Here is a 22,126-nt window from a genome sequence, read left to right on the forward strand (position 1 = left end):
AACAACAATGCCACCATGTTTTTGTCACTTTGTGTCAATGATTACATTGTAGAAATAAACCATGCAAAAATGAAAAATTAATAACAAACATACACTATGTACTATGTAGATAGGTCAATCCTAAAACATGTACTCTTGAGCCCTTGTACCAGATTAGAGGCATAAGTGCCTTGAAAGAGCATTTTCTTACATTTTTACTTGAACAAGTAAACTACCATAAGAAGATTAAGAACCACAACTATCATCATTCTGTTATTGTCAAATTTGCCACCACGCATGAAAAAAAAGTCAATAATGTCAACATTGTTGACAATTGAAAAAAAGTCAAAGGAGCAGTTAGGCCCAACCCAAGCTCACATGTCATCTTGTTGTGTCGAGTTGTATCGTGTCGTGCTTGCGTGCCTAAATCAAATTTAACTTATGTTATTGTGTTTTGTTGTAGGATTGCAGAATGTCGTGTCTTGTTGTGCTTCTTCAAATAAAGGATTGACTCAAACTCGGCTCCTGACACGACAAACGCAAAATTGTGTTATGTGCTTATGGCATAACATACCTGTTAATGTGTCCTACCCTCGTACTTTTTCCATGCTGGTCGTGGACCAGCTAAATCTTTAGTTTTCCATGCTCCAAATATGCCAGGAACCCTAAATATGAAGAAAATCAAGCTCTAAACTTTTACTCACTTTCAAAAGAACATAAATTTGCATCCCCCAAAAAGGTCAAAAACAAAGTAAAGCAAACTAAAGCAGTACAGTTTCATCTCTGTTCATTACACAATACAAGCTTCTCTCCTCGTTTGATTATTCAAATGGCAAAGAATGTATCTTTCATCATCTCTTACCTCCGCCAAATCCCTAAACCCTCTTTTAGACACTGTTCAATGATATCCCAACCTCAAAATCAACAGCAACAAGAACAATTGATTACAAAAATTGCTGGAGAAGTTTGTGAAATCATTCAAACTCGCCCCAAGTGGGAGAATACACTAAAATCTCTCTTCCAATCCTTCAATTTCTTGGACCCCAGATTCTTCTGTGAGGTACTTAAGCTTCAAAACAATGCATTTTTCTCTCTTCGTTTATTCAATTGGCTTAAATCTCAATCTGGGTATTCCCCTGATCCCATTTCTTGTAAGTCTTTGTTTGATGCTCTTGTTGAATCTAAGGCTTCTGTTGTTGCGAAATCGATTTTCGACTCGTATCCTAAGTTGTTTAATCCTGACCCAGATTCATTAGAGTCTTTGATTTGTTGTTTGTGTAATGATGGTTATGTTAATGATGCTGTTGATTTGTTTGAAAAATTGAAATTAATGGGGCGTTGCCCATCAATTGTAACTTGGAATACTGCCTTTTCCGGGGCGGTTCGAGTTAAGAGAGCTGATATTGTTTGGAGTTTGTATGGGGAGATGATGAATAGTGGGGTTATTGCTGATGTTGAGACTGTTGGGTATTTGATTCAAGCTTGTTGTATTGATAACAATGTCGAGAGAGGGTATGAGCTTTTTCGACAAATTCGGAATGGTGGGGTTGTTCCTGATAATGTTGCTTTGAATACATTGATTAGAGGGCTTTCTATTAGTGGAATGCATGATAGGGTTTCTGAGCTTTTGCATTTGATGATTGAAACAAATCATAACCCTGATATTTTTACTTATCAAGAAATAATTCATGGTCTTTGTAAGTATGGAAAATTGAGTGAAGGGTATCGGATTTTTAATGATCTCAAGGCTAGAGGGTATGCTCCAGATAGGGTGATGTATACAACCATGATTCATGGCTTTTGTAAGAAAAAATTGCTTGGAAAAGCTAGGAATTTGTGGGTTGAAATGAAAGAAAGGGGTATACTTCCAAATGAGTATACTTTTAATGTGCTTATTCATGGATATTGTCAAATCCATAAACTTGAAGAGGCTTTGAAACTGGTAAAAGAGATGTGTGATAGAGGTTGTAAATTGAACACTGTAAATTATAACACCTTGATTGCTGGATTGTGTAAGGATAGACAGATAAAGGAAGCTTGTGAGTTGTTTGAAGAAATGTCTCAGAGTGGTGTTGCTCGTGATGTACTTACGTACAACTATCTTATCCGAGGTCTCTGTAGGGAAGGATATGTGGTTAAGGGTCAGATGCTCTTTGAAGAGCTTTTGGCACATGGATTGCTGCCTTCAACTTCATCATATACACCTTTTATTAAACAACTTTGTCGCCAGGGAGAAACTCAGCAAGCCTTAAAGCTACTGACTGATATGGTGAACAGGGGTGTTGAACCTTCGATATACAACCGGGAGTGTATTATAGATGGATTTTGCAAGGAAGGATTACCAATCGAAGGGATGCATTTGTTGTTAGAGATGTTAGATAGGAAGCTTATTCCAAGTCAGAACATCTTTTTGAAACTTATTATATGTCTTCTTCAGCAAAATGAGCTGGATTCTGCTCTTGTTGTTTTGAATTTTATGGTGCAAGTAGGCTATACGCTTGGGGAAATTCCATGTCGTTCCCTTGTTAGGAAATTTTGTAGTAGTGGTTCAAACCATGTCAAGTTGCTTCTCCATGATATCATCTCCAGTAGCCAGCTTTCTTAGTCTTTTCGCATGAATGTACAGCCTTGATTTTTATGGTTGCAAATTCTCACCATCATTCTTTTGGATCTCATTACTCTGGAAAGAAATTGTCTTTATAGAGGTTGTTCCTGATTTTCTTTTTTCCGGCTCATACATTCTCCTTTAAAGAGAAGAAAGTTTGGTTATGATCAATAGCTGACTTTGGGCTCTCAACAGTTTGCTTTGGTGCGCAGATAATGAGATATTGAGCAGCAGTGAGCTATTGGCAAGTAGTTTCTTCATCTGCTTACAACACAACTTCTATATACAAAGCACTAAGATTTTGCACCAACCAAACCTGGTAAACTTAAAAGTTGCATTTTCTCAGAAAGTGCTTCATGCGAAAGAGATACTGATATACTGGTAGCCCATACTACAGTAATTGCACTTACCCTCCTGTCATGGTCTTCTATGCTGCTACTTATGGAACTCCTCAGGAAAATTCTGGTCTAGTGCCTTTTGCTCTTTATGGCTCTTTATGGCGTGTACGTGAGTAGTAAACCAATACCTTGAACTATCATAATCATTCTCCTACTGTATTTGTTTGTTTAGATTTGATGTTCCAACACTTGTACTTCTATACTCATTGTATTTTTGTTATGTTCTTGATCTTTTGACCTCAATTATTTGATTTAGATTGAGGTTGTTTGTTCAGTTTTAAAATGGGAAGAGCTGATGATAGCACTGCTTCACATCTTATTGTTTGTTTGTGTGTTTTAATTTTAGTTTCTTATGTTTCATTTTGTTCAGCTGAATTAGAAATTGTGTGTTAGGAGTTAGGTCTGGTGGAAAAAGTACAAAACAGTCTTCCTTTTTTATATTAATTACTTTCTCTAATCCAAAATACGTCATTTTAGAGCTATGTATTTATAGTTTAGGATTATATGGCATGGGCCTGGTCCTTCACTAATGAATACGTCCATCCGGATATAGTTTTTACAAAGTTATAAAGTGGCAATTGTATAATGGTATCTGCCGTATTATTTGATAGAAGAAGAAAGATGTTTGTGATTATAAAGGGGTATGATGACCAAATTGTGCGTGAAAACTCTAGAAGGAAACTAAATAAGAGAGGAATCTGCGAAGAGAACTCTAATTTTGCATCAAAAGGAGTAATTGCCATATTTCCTTGAGTATGTGATCTATTCCTTTCTGACTTAATTCAATGAGTTGACCACTGTAATTTGATTTCCTGACATGAGATCATGTAGAAAACATATTTCACTTTGATTACCATTTCTTTCACTTTTTAGTTCTGCTTATCTTGTTCCTTTTATCTAATTATTCCTCTGTTCTGTTTAGCTAATGTTACATGACTTTGCAATCAAATTTAACTGTGATGATGTCTGCATCTAACTGATGACAATGTGGAAAATGAATCCTGCATATTTTCAATCTCTGTTTATATATGCACTTGAATTAGGTCCCATTCTAAGGTTCTTTTATCTGTTGTGTTCCTTTGGACAGGTTACCTAAAAATTTGAGTCAAATCATCTGGCAGATTGGAACTTTCACATTTATTGACGTTGTATATGGAGCAATTAAGGATGAAAAGTATCAAAACTGCATGGGAGTAAGATATGTTGATTTTTTGAGGACATTTTATTATTGATTATACACATGTATGACATATGAATATGCTGGCCAATGTTATTAGGGTATCAGACAAGGCTTAGTTCTTCATTTGTCTGTGTATGTCAATGGATTGTTACATATAAAGAAGCACTAGTGCATTGAAGATTATAAAATATTTCTTTTTTAAATGGCTCATCATCTGATCAATCAGTCAAGTCCATGTTTGTTAAAATATGTTCACTCTCACACACAAACATGACTTGATTCTTCTCTTTTTGGGTTTAGGGGTTTGGGAGTTGAGAGGAACTATCTATGTCAGAGGACAAAACATGCCACAGTTAAGAATCTGCTACAAAAGAAGTATGAAACATATGATATCTAATTTTATCAACTCCACTTCTCTGTTTTGATTTTTGTACAATAAACCTCTTTTTAGGTGCTGCCAGTGCTGGCAATATATTGTTTGGAACACCAACCTCCTGTTTCACCCTATCCAAGATGATGCAATTTGCCAGTGAAGTGAATATAATTACTCTCCTCGTAATGTTGAGTCTTGTATCATGTTCACCGTCTATCTATTTGAGTGTCTTCTTGTATACATCTCAAATATGCAATTAAGTGCTTCAATGTGATTGATTTGCTTATTACTTAATCTTATATTGTTGGATTAGTTTGTCTAGGTTTGAGTTACCTTCTCAATTTCTTGCCAATTCCACATTTGAGTGATGAGCTATCTAGGAGCTGATTAGTTTTATTACAGGTCCTCCAAAAGCTCCTTAGGTCTCTCTAAGGATTGTGTCTCTCTAGAACTTTCATCTTGCTTATTACAGGACCTAATACAAAGATACTTCCTTTCTTCATCTTGCTTTTCATTGAGAATTTTAGTTTTCCTTCTTTTTTATTTTTTTTTATATATTTTCTTCTGTAATGCTTACTTGTCTACTAACCATACTCCCTTAGGTTGGAAAATCTTGCTCTTTCATATTAGTTCACAGAAACAGAGGTGGAGAAACAAAGAGCACTTTAAATCATCATTAGAGCTCAAGTACTCTTTGCCCTCTGACAGTTAGGATATTGTATACCTCCTATAAGCACCCACCTAAGTGGTTAAATGCTGAAACTTCCCTGTCCTGTCATAGGAAGGAAGAACTCCTAGAGGACTAGGTCAGTACAAACCTCAGTGTCTGTTAAAATTTATATACACGTCCCAGAAATGTAAGATGTCTCTAGATGCTTTAGTCCTATGCTCTTTATGTGTCCCTCAGCTTGATCTTTCCCGTCTTTTTCTATCTCATTATGCTGTGCCTTCCCAGTCTTCTAATGCCGTGCTGTTGGACTTCTTAGGCCTCCCCAGTGCTCAAGCTTCTCAAGATAGGAAATCTTCTTGTTTTCTGGAGTCTTTGTCATTATCTTTTCATGCTCTTGCTCTTTCAGGAATTCATCAAAATCACCTGGGCTCTTCTTTGCCGGTTCTCCCTGGTCGACATTCCAACCCATAAAATCCAATAAAGTCATTGATGCTGGTGTCCCTGGTGAGAGATTCTCATCCGATTCACCTCCTGATGCTTTTGCTGCTAAAGCATCAGCATAAATGACATCATCTACCCGATTCAAGATGGCTGCAGCCAGACTTTCTAGTACCCTAGAGTAGCTCTCTAGTACTGCATGTCCCACATCCTGTAATATACAAAGTAAACTTCTTAAATACAAGTTTTCCAGACTTTTAGAGATTATATTTGGAACTGGGATCAGATGCTGAATCAAATAAAATCGTCTTGGTAATTTACCTTATTGTATTGGATTTTGGATATGTCAAGTGTGGACTGAGGGAGCCCTGGAAAGTGGTGTTTAAGTATGAGTAGCAAAGTTTCTGCCCTTTCTTCAAAGAGCTCCCTCTTCTCCATGCTTATGGCTGAACTCCATGACGACTTCCCGTCTTTTTGGATCATCTTCCTCTTCCAAATCACGATTGAGGCTTCAATCCTGTTCTTCAAGTCAAGTACTTTGTGCTCTGACGTCAAGTCCATGGATGACAATAGGCCATCCGGGTCAAAGTATTCATCTGTGATGCTTTTGTAGATTATGTCACCAAGGCTTGCTCGTCCATTCTGTCAAAGCATGCCCAAAGAAAACTTTAGAAGCTAGTTTAACTTCATATATATGTTGGCTAAAAGTTGGATCCTACAACGTTGGGTACAATTTGGATTTAGGTGGTTTAATCTCTAAAAGTCGGGTAATAGTTGAAAGTAACCCACACCTTAGGAAGAGACTCAATGTAGCTTTCTGGGATCTCCATTTCTGAAAGTACTTGGGCATTAATAGCCATGGCTGCTTTCAGAACCTGATTGACAGCATCTTTCTGCTGCTGTATCCATTTTTTCGTCTCAATTGATAGACCGCCTGTTGGGATCTTGACGGTGGGTATCCACCACTTGTCGTTGTCTCGGCTTGAGGCTTTTTCAGCGTCATTTGCGTCCTTGAAATCAACGTACGTAAACTCTGTCTGTCCTCTGAAGTTATCTAAACAGTCCTGTTTTATCAGAACAATATTTTGCTCATCAGTGAGGGAAAAATAGTGCAATTATGAGCAGGAAATAGGTAAATTAGTTTTGTGCCTTCTTACAAGAAGCATGGCATCGAGCTTCCGCAATGCTGGGATGTTAACTAGTAGATCGCTTCGTTGTTTTGTCACCATTATCTGTAGAACACATTCCAGAATCAAAAACCAAATCCTCCTGTAGGTTTCCTGAATACCCAGATAAAAAAGGTCAAGGTGATATTTGTTACCTCCATGGAGGAACCATCAGCAGCTTGTTGCTTTGAAGGGACGAGTTCGACTATGTGGTCAGTGACCGATAAGAGCCAGTCCACTTCTTTTCTCCACCTTGCTTTCAAATCTGCTGGCATTGGCTCTAATTTCTTTGAATCTCCAAATACAGAAGCTGTAGCATAATCATTTAAGAAATTTAGTGTTGTGTAGAGAAATTAAGTGCAAATGATTTGCATTTAAGATTGTTGAATCATATTTTTCCTGTTTTGATGTCTTGTATATTCATTCATAATGTCGTTGGATTAACATAATTTCTAGGTAATACAGCATATGTAATCAACATACCATATGTATATATCCTGTAATATAGGAATTAAGCCTATGAACGACCCATAATATAAGCTGTTTCGCATCATCCGACATTAAAAATTGCAAATTCAACAGAGCAAATTTGTATGACAAAATGTAATGCAGTTTATGTTGTTTAATCAAGGATTATGAACAAAAACATATTAATTTAAGATGACACAGAAAAAAAAAAAAGCAAGAAATATGAACCTGAAAGATTAGTGATTGCATTTGACAAAGCCAAAGCTGATGAAACACCTTTGCCACCACCTGACATATCTTCACCCAACAACAACTTTGCAAACCTTTCTTTCATCAATTCAATATCTGAACAAAACAAAGCCAAATTATTCAAAATCTAACAACATTTTAAACCATAATTTTCCCACCAAAAAACAGGAAGAAAAAAAATGTCTGACAATTTTTTCATCTGAAACCTGTGTTCTGAAGAAAACAGCAGATATGGTATGTAGAATTTACCTGAGAGTGTCTTGGCTGTATTTTTTACAACACCAACATCTTTGGTAACACACGAAGCGAAGGCTTTGTGATTAGGGGAAGAAATCATAGGAGATCCTACAGGCTGAAAAACTTCCATAGGACTTTTTGATTCAGTACTGGGATGACTACTGCTATCAGAACTATAGCTTTTCAAATCAAACATTCTTCTGAAATTGAATGATGACGATCTGCTTCGTTCAAATGATCTGACCATTGTAAGAGGATTCCTAATGAATGTTTTACCCCTTCTTAGTTTGATCAAAGAAGGGTAAAACACATGGTTTTCGCGAAAACCGGGTGGCGAAGATATTTTATTTTCTGACAGATTTGCAAAATTTGCTAATCCCCTTTTGAGGGATTCAATCCTTTAATTATTGTATTTGAAGGTACAACATTGAAGAAAAGGAATTCGGGTTTTCAACCCGAGGTTTTGGTAGAATTATTGGCAAACACAGGGATGTTTTGTTTTTTTTTTTTTCTTTGTTTTCTCGGGTGTGTTTTTTGTTTGTTTGTTTGTTTTTTCGTTTTTCTGACAACAAAAAATGAGTTAAGGAATGTTTTTCCTAAGGGTTTTTTTTTTTTTTTTTGTTATTTTTTTGGTTATTTTTTAGTTATTTTTTGTTGAAGATGTCTTTTTAGCAAAAGATTGTGGGATGCATGATTTTTAGTGATGTAGAAAGAGAAAAAATCTAGGGAGAGAAGTTTGACAGAAAACATAAATTATATAGAGAGTTATTTTAAGTAAAATCGAGCAATTAATGGTTGGATTTTCACCCAAATCTTTCATTTTAGGGGCAAAATTCTCGGTAGCACACCAATTTACAGCTAATTACCTAATTGTTTACTTCCTGTTCTTCAGCCGTCTTCTAATTTGAGGTTAATTAAACATGTTAATTGTCAATTAACGTTGAAGCATCTTTTTTATTTTTTATTTTTATACCATAGTGGTCTTTATTTTTGCAATATAAAAACTATGTGCAATGTTTTCATGTACGAGTCAATGGTCAATGTGTGTAGCTTATTGGTGGTGAGAATTGAGAAACATGTAATTTGTCGTTATACGTGTAATTTATTTTATTGGTATTAAAATTTGAAGTTTTACAATAATTAATTCATCATGTTTGGAAGTTAGCAAGAATAAGTACTCATTCTATGTCATTTTCTATGGAAGGTCAAATAAGTGAATAATTTTATAAAATATTATAGTTAATCTTTAGACTTAATTTGTGGAGTATAGCCAATTTAATCTTGCCACGTGTTAATTATACTCTACTAACTACATAGAGTACATACTATTACACCACATACTATGGACTAACACTAAATCAACACTCCTCCCGAGTCCCGACTCATCATATAACCTGGTTATGTACGTTGATTTTGGTTTATAAAATATAAATAAAGTGATACATATAAAATTTATCAATTAAATTAAAATTGACATATGTGAACGGAAACAATATCCATAAATCAAACGTAGCATATATCAAAGAGTGATGCTCAACCACGTAATCCTAGTGTTTTTTACTCCTATATACTTTGATACATAACACAATAACATATCACCTAACATTTGTCAATGAATAGTGCATTAATCCAACACTTACATTTAGAATTGATAGGAGAAAGTAAGAATGTAAGATCAAACTTGCGAAAGAGCATTGACAAATATAGCGATTTTGTGAATCGAGGTTGATATGGTATAAATGATTGATTTTTTTCTTCACATTTTTACAAATTTTATTGAAAAACTTTATAGCACATATTTATTCTTCCATTCGTAAAGACATCTGTTGTATATGTTTTTCCATTGGTAAAGACATTTGTCGCAGATGTCCCTACCTCTACCACAATAGAGACATCTCCTACAGATGTCCACCAATTTTATTTTATTTTTTTTAAAAAATTTTAATTCGGTTTTTTTTTTTTTTTATAAATATTTCGAAAAATTAGTCAATTAGTCAAAATTAATGTTTTGCATCTAATTCAAATTTTCATAATTAGTCAAAATTAATAATTTTGCATCTAATATGTGTAATAGTGGAGATTTTAAAACATGATTTATTATACTATAAAGTATATTATAAGCTTAATTAAATTTTAATCTCTATTTTACCAAGTATGAATGTTTTAGTCTTAAATCTTATTTTAAGATTATACTATTTCGGAAGCTAATTTTCATGAAGGAAATTAATTTATTCGGCTATTTCACCAAATGCCACTGAGTAATTTCGAAATTCACCAAATGGCATCGAACTTTTCAAAATTCATCAAATGCCACTGAGTTTTAGTATAATATCACCAAATGTCATTTCCGTTAGTTGACCGTCATTGTCCGTTAGTTGACCCCACCACTTGCCACGTGTCACCTTTTGATTGATCCGTTTTTTAAAATTAAAAAAAAATTTAAAAAATTTAAAAAAAAAAAAAAAACAACCACCAGCACCTCCCAATCTCCACCACTGCCACCACCCCACAACCACCACGAATACCCTCTTCCTCCCCTTCCCCGGCACTTCCGGCCACCATACTCCACTTCCCGGAATCGTACTCCCTCTCCTTGCCCAGCCACACCACCCACGCAAACCCCCTGCCTTAACCTTGACACAACCACCTCCCCAATTGCCTAGTTTCGAACCACCTTTACCAGCCCCGAAACCACCTCCCCTCCCCTTGCACAGCCTCAAACTCACCCCACACACCTTGCCTAGCGTGAGCTTCAATGAAGCAATTGGAAGGGGTAAGGTAAATCACATTGAATTCTTATAAGGTAAATTACAATTCGACATCAAATTTGCCGAAATCGAAAACAAATTTCAATTCCTTAACAACCCAAATGAATTAATTCAAGGACTCAGGCGGTCGTTCCTTGTTCATCTCCCAAAAAGCCCAACAAAAACTACGAAAAAAATGAGAAAACCTTAATTCACAAACAAATTAATTAAAATCAACATCAGATCCACAAACATTAAAATCATCGAAAAATCAAAATTAACAAAAGAAAAGTTCAGGGGGGTGGGGTTTCGCGGGTTAGGGGGTCGCGACGGGATAGGGTAGGGGAAGGGGGGTGGTTGTTGTGGTGTTGGTCGGAAGTTATGGAGGAAAGGGAGGGTGGCTGTTTGGGATTTTTTTTTTTTTTTTTTTTTTTTACTTTTTTTGGTTTTTTTTTAATTTTTTTGTTTAATTATTTTTTTTTTTAAAACGGACCAATCAGAAGGTGACACGTGGTGGGGTCAACTAACGGACAGTGACGGTCAACTAACAGAAATGGCATTTGGTGATATTATACTAAAACTCAGTGGCATTTGATGAATTTTGAAAAGTTCGATGCCATTTGGTGAATTTTGAAATTACTTAGTGGCATTTGGTGATATAGCCGTAATTTATTTTAGGAAAATTCTCAACGGCGACCCCCAACTTCTGCTACGCACCAACGATAATCCCCTTTTTTTTGGATTATACAAAATGACATTATTTTAAAATTTTATCCCACTAATAACCTTATTTCATTAAATAGTCAATTAAAATTAACTATGGTTAGGTTTTTTTTTTTAAAAGAAAAAAAGAAAAAACATTTAGAAAAATTAACAACCACAACCATCAATCCACACCACCATCTCCACCAGCCAGCCACCGCCATATCCCTTCCCCTTTCACTGCCGGCGACCCCAACTACACGACCACATGGACTATAGACCGCCGAACACAGACGACCATCCCAAACCAGCAAATTACCCAGAACCCCAAACCCCGACCACCGATCCTCCATCTACTTCTTTCTTCACCGCCCTTTCCTCGACAACATCGACGCGAAAGAATGGAGGAGACAAGTTTCCGGTGACTCCGGCGAGTCACCGACCGACGCGGAAGAGAACCTGCCATGTCATGAGGTGAGGGATGAGAGAAGACGGCGGAGGAAGAAGCGCGTGATGTGCTAGAAATACCTTGATGTTAGACCTAAATGTAACTCCGACGATTTCGTGGCCAGATCCCGGCGCCGGAAAACCTAGAAAGTCCATAAACTCGGCGATGACTCGGCGCTACATTCGCTTCAACGACCTCGCGTTAACCACCATTGATGAAGAGGGAAAGTTGTAGAGATTTGAGATTGAGAGAGAGAAGAACGAGGGAGGGTCATCGGCGGGGTTTGGGGTTCTGGGTGACGGTGGGCTGGGATAGCGTCGCCGGCGGGGGGAACGGGGAACCCTAGTCGCTGGCAGTTAAGGGGGTGGAGATAGAGGTGGTGGTGGTGGACTGGTGTTGGGGCTAACTGGGTTGGTGATAAAAAAAAAAAGGGGGGCATTTATGTCATTTTACTATTTTGGTCAACCATGGTTTAATTTTATGTTAAAACACCATCATTAATGTCATTTTTAGGAGAAAAAAGAAAAGTAGTATCATTTTGTATAATCGTAAAAAAAGGGGATTACCGTTAGTGCGTAGCAGGAGTTGGGGGTCGCCATTGAGAATTTCCCTTTATTTTAAAACGTATTTCAGGTTAAGTAGTGTTCTGTAAATGTTTAAAGGTTTGCATCAAAATCGATAATTTTACCCGATAATGTGAATGACAAAATTGCCCTTCTCACACAAAAAGACAAAATTTGCCTCTTCATTTGGTTCCTATCCTTCACGGTTAAGTAAGAAGTAGCTTAGTCAAATTTTGCCTCTTTAATACCATTTGATGCTCAAAATCCATGATAATCTTTAGCAAAAACTTGATCTTTATCTTTTCTTTCTTTCAAGTTTTAAATATCATGTTACTCCATAGATTAAATGCTATGACCGTCCACCTCTATTACAAGCACCGCCACCCTGCAGCTCCTTACTTGAGGCCGTGCCACCCCTTTCCTCACCGTTGACAAGTCACCCCGACGCGACCCTTGATTGCACCCCACTCATCTTCTTCTTCCTCCATGTTCGTGATATGTTCTTACCAAGACAAAAATGATTTTATAAAACCAAGTTCTTGAAATGAACCTACTTTCTTTCAATTATACTAAAGTGAGTTTACTTTGTGACTTTTTACTTTGTTACTTTTAATTTTGTTACGAGGTTGACTTGATACTTGGAATTTTACTCTTATTTTCTTTAACAATGATAACATGAGTAGTACCTATGTCTTTCTATTTTTGTAGTTATTTATTCTCTAAAATAATCACTTGACATAAGAAATGATGTTACTTTTTTATTTCGTATTATAAATTCTCTAAAATGAGTCTTATTGTTGCTCTCATAATTAAATTATTAAAGAGATTATAGTTTTCAATCCTTTTACTCTACTAATATAAATAGTAGTAATATATATGTTTTTAATCTATTTCTCTACTAGTAATATTCTATTTTCTAAGTAGTGCTTGTTTTACTCATAATGATATATTACTTGTTTTATCAAAGGTTTTGAATTAATAAGTTACTAATGAGTATTATTATTACTGGATATGGTTGAGAGTCATGATAATGAAGGTTTAATGACGGAGGTTGAGAGCTCGGACGATGATTATTGAAGAATAAGTGAGATGATTAAGGATGATCGAATGAGGAAATTATTATGTCTAGCACTTATGAGTACGTGCCCGTGTGTATGCTCGTATATGTTTGGTAAATTATGATTTAAAAGTATGTTATGTGCAAATGATATGATATATGTTCTTTTATAAAAAATTGTAAATATAATATGATATGATTGAGCAATGGCTTCCTGAGGGCACTGGTCCATTCCTGATATGGAGTACTAACTCCCCCTGTCAGAAGCAATAGCTTCCCCTGTCAGGAGCAGAGGGCTTCTCTTGTGAGAAGCAATAGCTTTCCCTGTAAGGAGCAATGGCTCCCCCTCCCCCGATAGTAGGAGACGTCCTGCCCCTCCGTTAAATGTTTAACGATCATGATGATTATGAAATATTGTTATGAATGAATGATTATGAAATGTGCTTATATATTTAAATGAGGTATAAAGTTGTTCAGAAATGATTTATTATGATACGATGTTACTTTTGTCGGAATTAGAAAATGAACTGAACGTGGTAAATGGGTGAGTTACAGGTGGAGGAAAGCATGTTAATGAAATGGGGAATTAATCCCACACGAATGAAAGTTCTGTTATGTCTAAAATCTGTACTTACCAATGGTCCTAAGTAAAGGGAATGATTCTTGCCGACACAAGTTTAAATATAATGATATTAAGTTATTTCAAAACAAATATGTATGTATGATATGTGCTCAGATGATTTTGAAAGAAAAACTGTTTACGGGCTAGAGTATTGTTACTTAGTTTTCCACTCATTTTTTTTTGGAATTTTCTACGTTTTCTGTGTTTTCTATTTTTATGGATATATACAGGTATGATGTATGATGATGACGGAGCTTAAATTAGTCAAAGGCAAAGTGATTAAAGGAATTTGTATTATTGAGGAATTACAAAACAGACCCAAGGGTTTATGTATCATGGATAATGTTCTCGAGAGATAGATTAATTATTTCTGGAAGTTGTATTATTTAGAAGGAATGTTTCTAATTAAGGAGTATGTCTATTTGTGGGCCCATAACCCACAGGATGTTATGAGACTATTTATGACTATGATTGTTTCCGCTATGTATGATGAGTTATGTATGGTCCAGTAATGCCCATTAAGGTTACGAGAAGTCGGGGCGTTACAATATGTGTCGTCCTTAATTCGGTTTAATTTTGTATAATTATGCGTTCATTAATGTGGCGGTGTGATGGTGGTGACGATGGCTAGGGTATTAGTGGTGGTGGCAGTGTAGGTGTTGTGTGGTGGTATGAATTTGTGGTTTGAAGGTAAGTATGAGTAAGGATGTAATAACATTTGAAAGTATGGATATGAAGATAATTAACATTTTCAGCTTGATTATTTTTATTTCGTCAAATAGCAATTCAGATTACTATTGACTTTTGTTACTATGAAATTTGAGTTATGTAATAAAGAGAGTGAAAAGTTGGGCTTTGAGGAAGAGTGTAAGAAAAAGAAAAAAAACAGTAGAAGAGGATGAGTCAAAGTGTAATTTTTTTTTTTTTTTTTTTTTTTTTTTGTTTTTGTTTTTGTTCCACCCGGTTCACCTTTTAGGCTATTTCGGATTCGGGGATCAGTTCTGGATGGTTAGGTTCTAGTCCCCTTTCAATTGTTGTTACGGGGGATCGAACACGCGGTCCTTTCTACCAAATGTAGTCCCAATCACCATTACTCCAACAACTAATTGGTAAAGTGTAAATATTATGATATATCGGGATTTCGGATAATATAATAAATTTTGCTTACTCAAAATAGTGTAAAGTAAAATTTGAGTATATCATATAAAAACACTTTCAAACAAAATATGAATACATAGTTCAAAAATGGATGTTGCACTAATAGTCTAATATGAACTCTTTAATTTATTTGCTTTTTTAAAAAAAAATGTTAAAATAAGCAATAATATGCACAAATCTGTTCACATGCGCTAACCCATTGACCAGGCATGGCCCAAATGCGCAGTCGGGCGGCAAAATTAAATTGCCGAGTCAATTGGACTTCATAAGACAGCCCATCTCACTCGCAATCCAAACCAACCATTTGTCTTCAATTTTTTTTGACGGGGTCTTCATATTACTTCGTAATTAATTTTTGTCTTGAATTTGCATTGTACTCGTATAAGTATAAATTTGATATGGCCGGCCAATAATTAGTGAATTGAAAATCATTTGTGCACGTATGGGAAAAGCTAAAGGTATCATGAATTCATGATTCATGAAATATTGTAATTAGTCAAGCATGCATAATGCATATTAACTAGCACCAAATTAATTTAAAATAAATATAAGTATTATGAAGTACACTTATAAGACTACCCCAGCCGGGCAAAGTCTTTAGTGTGAACAGGTTACTTGTTCCTTTAGCAATCCTTTTTATTTTTCTTCTGTCGTGTCGGGAATAGTTGAAAAAAAAATTGTTTTATGGATTTATGAACACTTTGTCCCTTGAATTCTATTTGCACTAAAAATTACAAAATATTTATTAACATTATATATATTTGATGATGACACACTAAACTTTAAAGTCAAATTGCAACAATTATTTTATTTTGAAAGAATTATATATATATATATATATATATATATATATATATATTTTAAAACATGAAGAAAATCCGATATCCTTAAAACTATATAAGGCGAAGAGATATAAAAAAAACGTCATTTTTTTTTTTTTGAATTATGGACCGTACCCTAGCTCGCTCTTAGTTTCTTGCCCTCTACCACGGTTCATGGAGAAAAAGGACACATATTAAGAAGATGCCAATTGCTAATAATTATCAATCTCAGAAACTAAACTCAAACAAATTGGAGCATAAATCAGGATCGATATTCTTGGTTAGCATGTTCCCTACTCGTGTATATAATGTTATCTCTTCTTATTTATTCATAAAACATTGTTAAATAAATATATTTATGCCCCTTAATTCAAAGTCAAATTATTTTTTCTTATATGCATATAATATACGTAGAAAGTAAAGTTCGTCCTTTTCTCAAAAAAAAAAAAAAAAAAAAATAGTAAGTAAAGTTCGTCCTTAGCATAAATTTTCTATATATTCTTGCATTGTTATATTTTTCTTACGTGATTCTAATATAAATTATTGAAGTTAGTTCAGTACAAGCATGAATGAAATCGCCTTATTCGATCTGTAATTATGCATGTGATAATACATTAATACATGTCATTATATTTATTTTTGTACTTGGGGTATTCTCAATGTATATTTTTAAATAATCAACTTTTTATAAATTTTAATGATATATCGTAATTAATCACTTAATCATAGATATTAAAAAATTAACATTAGTACATAGACAGTGTAAAAAGTTAAATCAATAAATTCATTAAAAAAATTAAAATTAGTTTCAACTATGTATATAAATTTAATTTTCTCGTATATTGATATGATATATGTACGTAGAAGGTCCGAACCATCGTCCTTGGCATGATTATTCTATTCTTGTTATAATTGTCTAACGTACTTGGACTGTCGAAGTTTGTTCATATAGTACAAGCACGAAATCACCTAACATCCTTCCTTTGTACACAATTCAATTTAATTATAATTGGATAATGTATTATTATATATGCATGTGACATTAATCACACTATTATCATGTAAATATGTAATCATGTTACTCTATCTTTGATCCACGTACTGATGAAGTACATACACGCTCAAACCGACCATGATTCTAATTATTAGAACATGAAATGAGAAGTGTTTTAATTATTTCAAACCAAACATGCATAAATTAAATGTGACGGTGCATGAAACTTAATTAAGCTTGTTGTGCCTACATCTTAAAGAGCACGTACCAAATGAAATAAGGTTGGAAATTCTTTGTCCTAACAATGTTTCTCGGCCGTGAAATAATGATCATGATTATACTAATTGTTAACCACAGTATTAAAAGCGAAATCAGCAAAAATCATACTTCAATTCTCTGTTTGAAAATAGATTATGATGCAAGACATTTACAATTTTAAGTTTAGTTAACTTGAGCGGATTGTTAATTTATTGAAGAAAAATATATAATATGAATATATTGAAGACATTCTTAGATAATATTCTTCGTAAAAATACAAAGTTGAAATATGTGATGTGTGCTTTATATAGTGAATTTAAGGGAGTTGCAACTTTCAAGTAAAACTCATCATTATTAAGATAATTACAGAGAGTGAGGGATAATTTAAGTGGTTAAAACTTCTCTCCAGATTTCATATGATCCCGAAATTGATTTTTATCACTCGTTTTTGTGGCTTTCTAAATACCGAAAAAAAATTAAGATAATTACACATTTTTTTTGCAACGACAAAGACCATATATCTTACTCAATGCAGATAAACTCATTTTTGCTTTATGTCAAAATGTAAAAGTTCATATTGTTGATTCAAATTGGATAATATAAGTTCTTATAAATTTTAAGAAATAAGTACTTTAGACACAATAATTTCAAACAAAACAAATTCAATGGTTTTATGAAAGTTTAGATTAGTTTTCCTCAAAAAAAAAAAAAAAAAAAAAAAAAAAAAAAAAAAAAAAAAAAAAAAAAAAAAGAGAGAGAGAGAGAGAGAGTTTAGATTAGTTTAACTAAAATAAATAAAACCAATATTCAACTTGTAACCGTTTATAAGGCCCATTAATGAGTACAAACAACATAATTTTGATGGTCCATTACTAAAGGATTTCTTAGTGTTTAGGCTTATTATATTATTAGATATTTAGATGTGAAAATTAAGTTTCTTTGCAAGGAAATCTAGTTGCACCGGCCTTATTTCTCACATTTTAGATCGAGTCATTTTCTTGCTACATTGCCCATTATTATTGCCCACCTAACAGTATTGTGTGAAACAACTACTTGGATATATCATATATATGCTCATACGCATGTCGATATGAGCTACAATATGTTGCATCAGTGAATTAGTCTTCGGTCTTCATTCCTTGCCAATTAATTAATTAATTTTTCGAGATGATACACAATTTACTATTACATACGAAGTACTAAGATTGTAAAAGAATAACTATATATAATCGAGAGTAGACTCTTAAATATAAATATTTTTTTTTTTTAATTTCTATACGCATAATTGAGTCAGTGTTTGATTTCTTGTTCCTATTCCTCAATTTATGTTAAGCTCTATAACTAAATATTTAAGAATTAAGAATGTAGGTTGCATTGGAGCTTTGGGTTCTTTTTGAATTGAGTAGGGATTTGTGTTAATTTAACTTAACTTGATATTATTGGAAAAATTGATTTTAATATATCCACCTTTTACTGGTTCGCTATTAATATTCCCACCTTTTGATTATTATATAATAATCCCACCTTTATAGGACATTCTCTTCTATTGGTCCTTAACCTGTTGGTAACTGGTTTTGATAGGTTAAAGTCTGATAAGGATTGAAGCTAACAATCCTTGAGTTACGGTGCATTACATAAACGATAAGCATAGGATAATTATTAGCTTGAGAAGATTATCCAATTACTTGTACATATCTTGTATTCTTGTGCATATCTTTATTTTCTTGTAGTAAGAATTGTTAGCTTCAATCCTTATCAAAGTCTACGTGTCACTTTGTGATTAGTGAAAAATATTTTTTTTTAAATAAAAAAACTTAAACCAAAAAAAAAAAAATTAAGAAAATAACTAACCTACCCCAACCCTCCGGCAGCCTCTCCCGGAGCGCCAGCTGACCCAGACCACTCCCTCGCACCTGCCAACCCAGCCTCTTCCCCCCGTGTCGACCGACCCAGCCCCTCTTACCCCTGCCGCGACCACCCATCTTTCTCTAACCCCTAACCCCGGTAGCCCTCCCCCCTCCCTTCCACCACCACCAAATGGATCGGATTTTCCGTTCTATTGTTGCTATTAATATGCAAAGGAGGCTATGCATTCAATCAAAAGAAAAGAGCAAAGAATGCAAAACAACAATCCGATCCATTTGGTGGTGGTGGTGGAAGGGAGGGAGGAATGCTGTCGAGAATTAGGATTTTGAGATCGAGATGTGGGTGGTCGCGGCGGGGGATAGGGAGAGGTGGTGGATCGGCCTGAGTGGTGGAGGAGGATGGGTCGGCCGGCGCTAGGGAAGATGTTGGGTTGACTAGCGCTCCGGGGGAAGGCTGCCAGAGGGTTGACGTGGGTTGGGGTTAACGGCTGGCCTTTTCCTTTTTTTTTTTTTTTAGATTTTTTTTTAATTTTTTGACTAATCACGTAGTGACATGTGTCACTAAAAAAAATACCCAATGTACAGGTTACCGGTCACAAACGACCAACAATAGAAAATGCCTTAAAAAAGTGGGATTATTAAATAATAATCGAAAGATGGGATTATTAACAGCGAACCGGCCAAAGGTGGGATTATTAGAATCAATTTTTCCTATATTATTTTGTTAAAACTAATTTAAATAAGTTGGAGAGAATAAAAAATAAAATGTATATTGCGACTAATTCACAACACTAGTTTAGATTATAATATCAGTGTGACATATACATTGGGTGTGAGAAGTATTAAAATAAAAGTTGAGTATAGCAAAATAAATACGGAGTTTTTTTTTTTTTTTTTTTTTTTTTTTTTTTTTTTTTTTTTTTAAGGGAGAAGGTAGTAAAGTTGGAAAACTATCATCAGATAATATATATCTGGTCCTCTTATTTGTGGGGTTTAATTTGTTAAAACTTCCATTTTATATTGGTATAGGAATATTTTCCATTGGCTTTATTCAATACAATGGACAAATGAAAGATAAATACATTGCATGCACCACGTACGTTTGCATCTGCCTAAGAGTACGCTAGGACAAATATACTTGAACACCAATAAGTCAACAAAATTTGTAGATCTAGCCAAAATTTGTAAATGTGATAATGTACGTACTTTTTTGAGATAAATACACTCATGTCTATGTCAAAAATATGATTATTATTTTAAATTTATTACGTATAATCAGTATACTATCCGGTTGTTAAATCGATCGATGAATATATACCTCTACTTTGGCATAAGTGTAGCGAAACATTATTGAATTATAAGTTAAAATTCATTAATGATATTCTTCACTTTACAATTGGCAAAAAAAAAAAAAAAAAAATCAATTAGGTGTGAGTCCAAAACTAGCCATCACACCCATTTGTACGTACTATTGATTTCTAACGTATTCACGAAGCAAAGTACGAAAAAACAGTCCATAAAAATGGTATAAGTTACATATAAAAACAACAACAATATATTTTGATTTAATGACTTTTAATTAAATTGAAATGTCAACTTCTTTATCTATCAAGCTCTCAAAAATTAAATTTCAACCCTACATTTATTTAACAAATTATCACCAACGGGAAAAAAGAGTACTACAAGTGGTGCCAAATTAAATTGCATGCATTTATTATAAGCACCAAAAATATAAGTAAAAAATTTAATCCTCACCGTTATACAACTGCAAGTGTCCTGTGACAGTATTCATTTACTCCATTGTTTTTTAACCTAGGTTTAAATTCTAGCAATGCTTTAACTACTGTCTGAAAAATTACCGATTACGTTAGTACTTAGTACTAGTAACACTAATTAATATGGGATACTCCTAATAAATTATTTATAGGATTTATTGATATAATAATGTTAAAATGTATCAGAACAATAAAACTTTAGTATAAAGTACTCAAACATGTACTAACTTTAATTTTAGTGTTTAGGTTAGATTTTATATGTATTAAATTTTCATTAGTTACTTTAATGTCATCTAGCGGTTCTAGCCTTTATTAATGTTTCATAAGTGGCTTTGTTCTTAGTTGAAAAGTTGAATTTTAATTTAGTCAAAAATGAAAAGTTAGTTGTGCTAACTTTAGCATGTTGGATGTTGTTTGATCTATATAAATTACCTTTCATAAATAATTAGTTAATTATTATAAAGTATCTTTATTTTGTACAAAAAATATCAATATATAGTTGATATTAGTCATATTCCGGTCATGCTTTTAACAAGCAATTTACACAATTAATATGAATTATTGATCAAACAAGTCAAGTGAAATAATCAACCAATGAGCATGCACCAATTATCAAATACCCTCGTACTTCTATATAACTACTGCTACAAATACAGCTACGAGTAACTAGTCGATCTATTACAACTAGCTTTGCTACAAATTTTTTTGAATTGAAATTATGGCTTCGTCAATTCTAACAACAAAATCTGGTTACATATTTCTTATATGACTCGAAACTGCCAAGATTAACCCATGGACCACGCTGCCAAGAATTTGTTGAGCCTCATGGACCACATTGCCAAGTATCTAATGAAAGAAATCACTGCTTTAGAAGCATAGAACTCAAAACTGTCAAAATTATATCAAGTTACTAAAATTAGATTAATAGAATTCTTGATTTTCTTTCAATTCAAAAAGTTGTCTATCCAATCCTATGTATTATCACTTTATCAGGTACTCCTACCTTTTTTTTTTTTACAATAGCAAATTAGGTACTCCTATTATGATATATTGTTAGTATATTGTATTTTAAATTTAAACAATCTACTTTTATTTTAGGCAAAAGAAACCTATCACCCCAATAACCCATGTCCCATAAGTGATTTATATGTGTAGTAGAGCCTACAACCCTAATTATTAATTATTACCATATTAAATCCATATAATTTTGAATTGTTTCTAGGGGTTGCACTATATAGGATATGATAATAATAATTTGGAACATCAATCATTATCTAACACTTACATATAGTATGTGCAACTTTATTTGATTATTGATCGACCTTATCATAATTTATAAAAAATAGCTTAAGC

At 33.9% G+C, this 22,126-nt stretch overlaps 2 protein-coding genes across 5 annotated transcripts; one reads left to right on the top strand and one right to left on the bottom strand.

Annotated features, from left to right (window-relative positions):
- Positions 1–44: 44 nt before the first annotated feature.
- On the top strand, positions 45–5,110 carry LOC110707765 (pentatricopeptide repeat-containing protein At5g18950-like). Of its 4 annotated transcripts, none has more exons than XM_021885809.1 (2): positions 45–3,091; positions 4,070–5,110. In XM_021885809.1, exon 1 carries the CDS (start codon positions 809–811, stop codon positions 2,582–2,584), a length of 1,776 nt encoding a protein of 591 aa, XP_021741501.1. In that variant the 5' UTR covers positions 45–808; the 3' UTR covers positions 2,585–3,091; positions 4,070–5,110. The 4 variants fall into 4 exon arrangements, with proteins under 4 accessions (XP_021741501.1, XP_021741502.1, XP_021741503.1 ...); XM_021885810.1 differs by having other exon boundaries at positions 45–3,087; XM_021885811.1 differs by lacking the exon at positions 4,070–5,110 and having other exon boundaries at positions 45–2,684; positions 2,780–3,296.
- Positions 5,111–5,243: 133 nt separating this feature from the next.
- LOC110707767 (rho guanine nucleotide exchange factor 8-like) lies at positions 5,244–9,039 on the bottom strand. Its single transcript, XM_021885813.1, has 7 exons — positions 7,776–9,039; positions 7,506–7,622; positions 6,965–7,119; positions 6,801–6,875; positions 6,435–6,707; positions 5,965–6,285; positions 5,244–5,854 (listed from the first exon to the last, which is right to left on the bottom strand). Exons 1-7 carry the CDS (start codon positions 8,008–8,010, stop codon positions 5,495–5,497), a joined length of 1,536 nt encoding a protein of 511 aa, XP_021741505.1. The 5' UTR covers positions 8,011–9,039; the 3' UTR covers positions 5,244–5,494.
- Positions 9,040–22,126: the final 13,087 nt, after the last annotated feature.

This window comes from Chenopodium quinoa, unplaced genomic scaffold (assembly GCF_001683475.1).
Source record: "Chenopodium quinoa cultivar QQ74 unplaced genomic scaffold, ASM168347v1, whole genome shotgun sequence".
In the NCBI taxonomy this organism is placed as follows: Eukaryota; Viridiplantae; Streptophyta; class Magnoliopsida; order Caryophyllales; family Amaranthaceae; genus Chenopodium; species Chenopodium quinoa.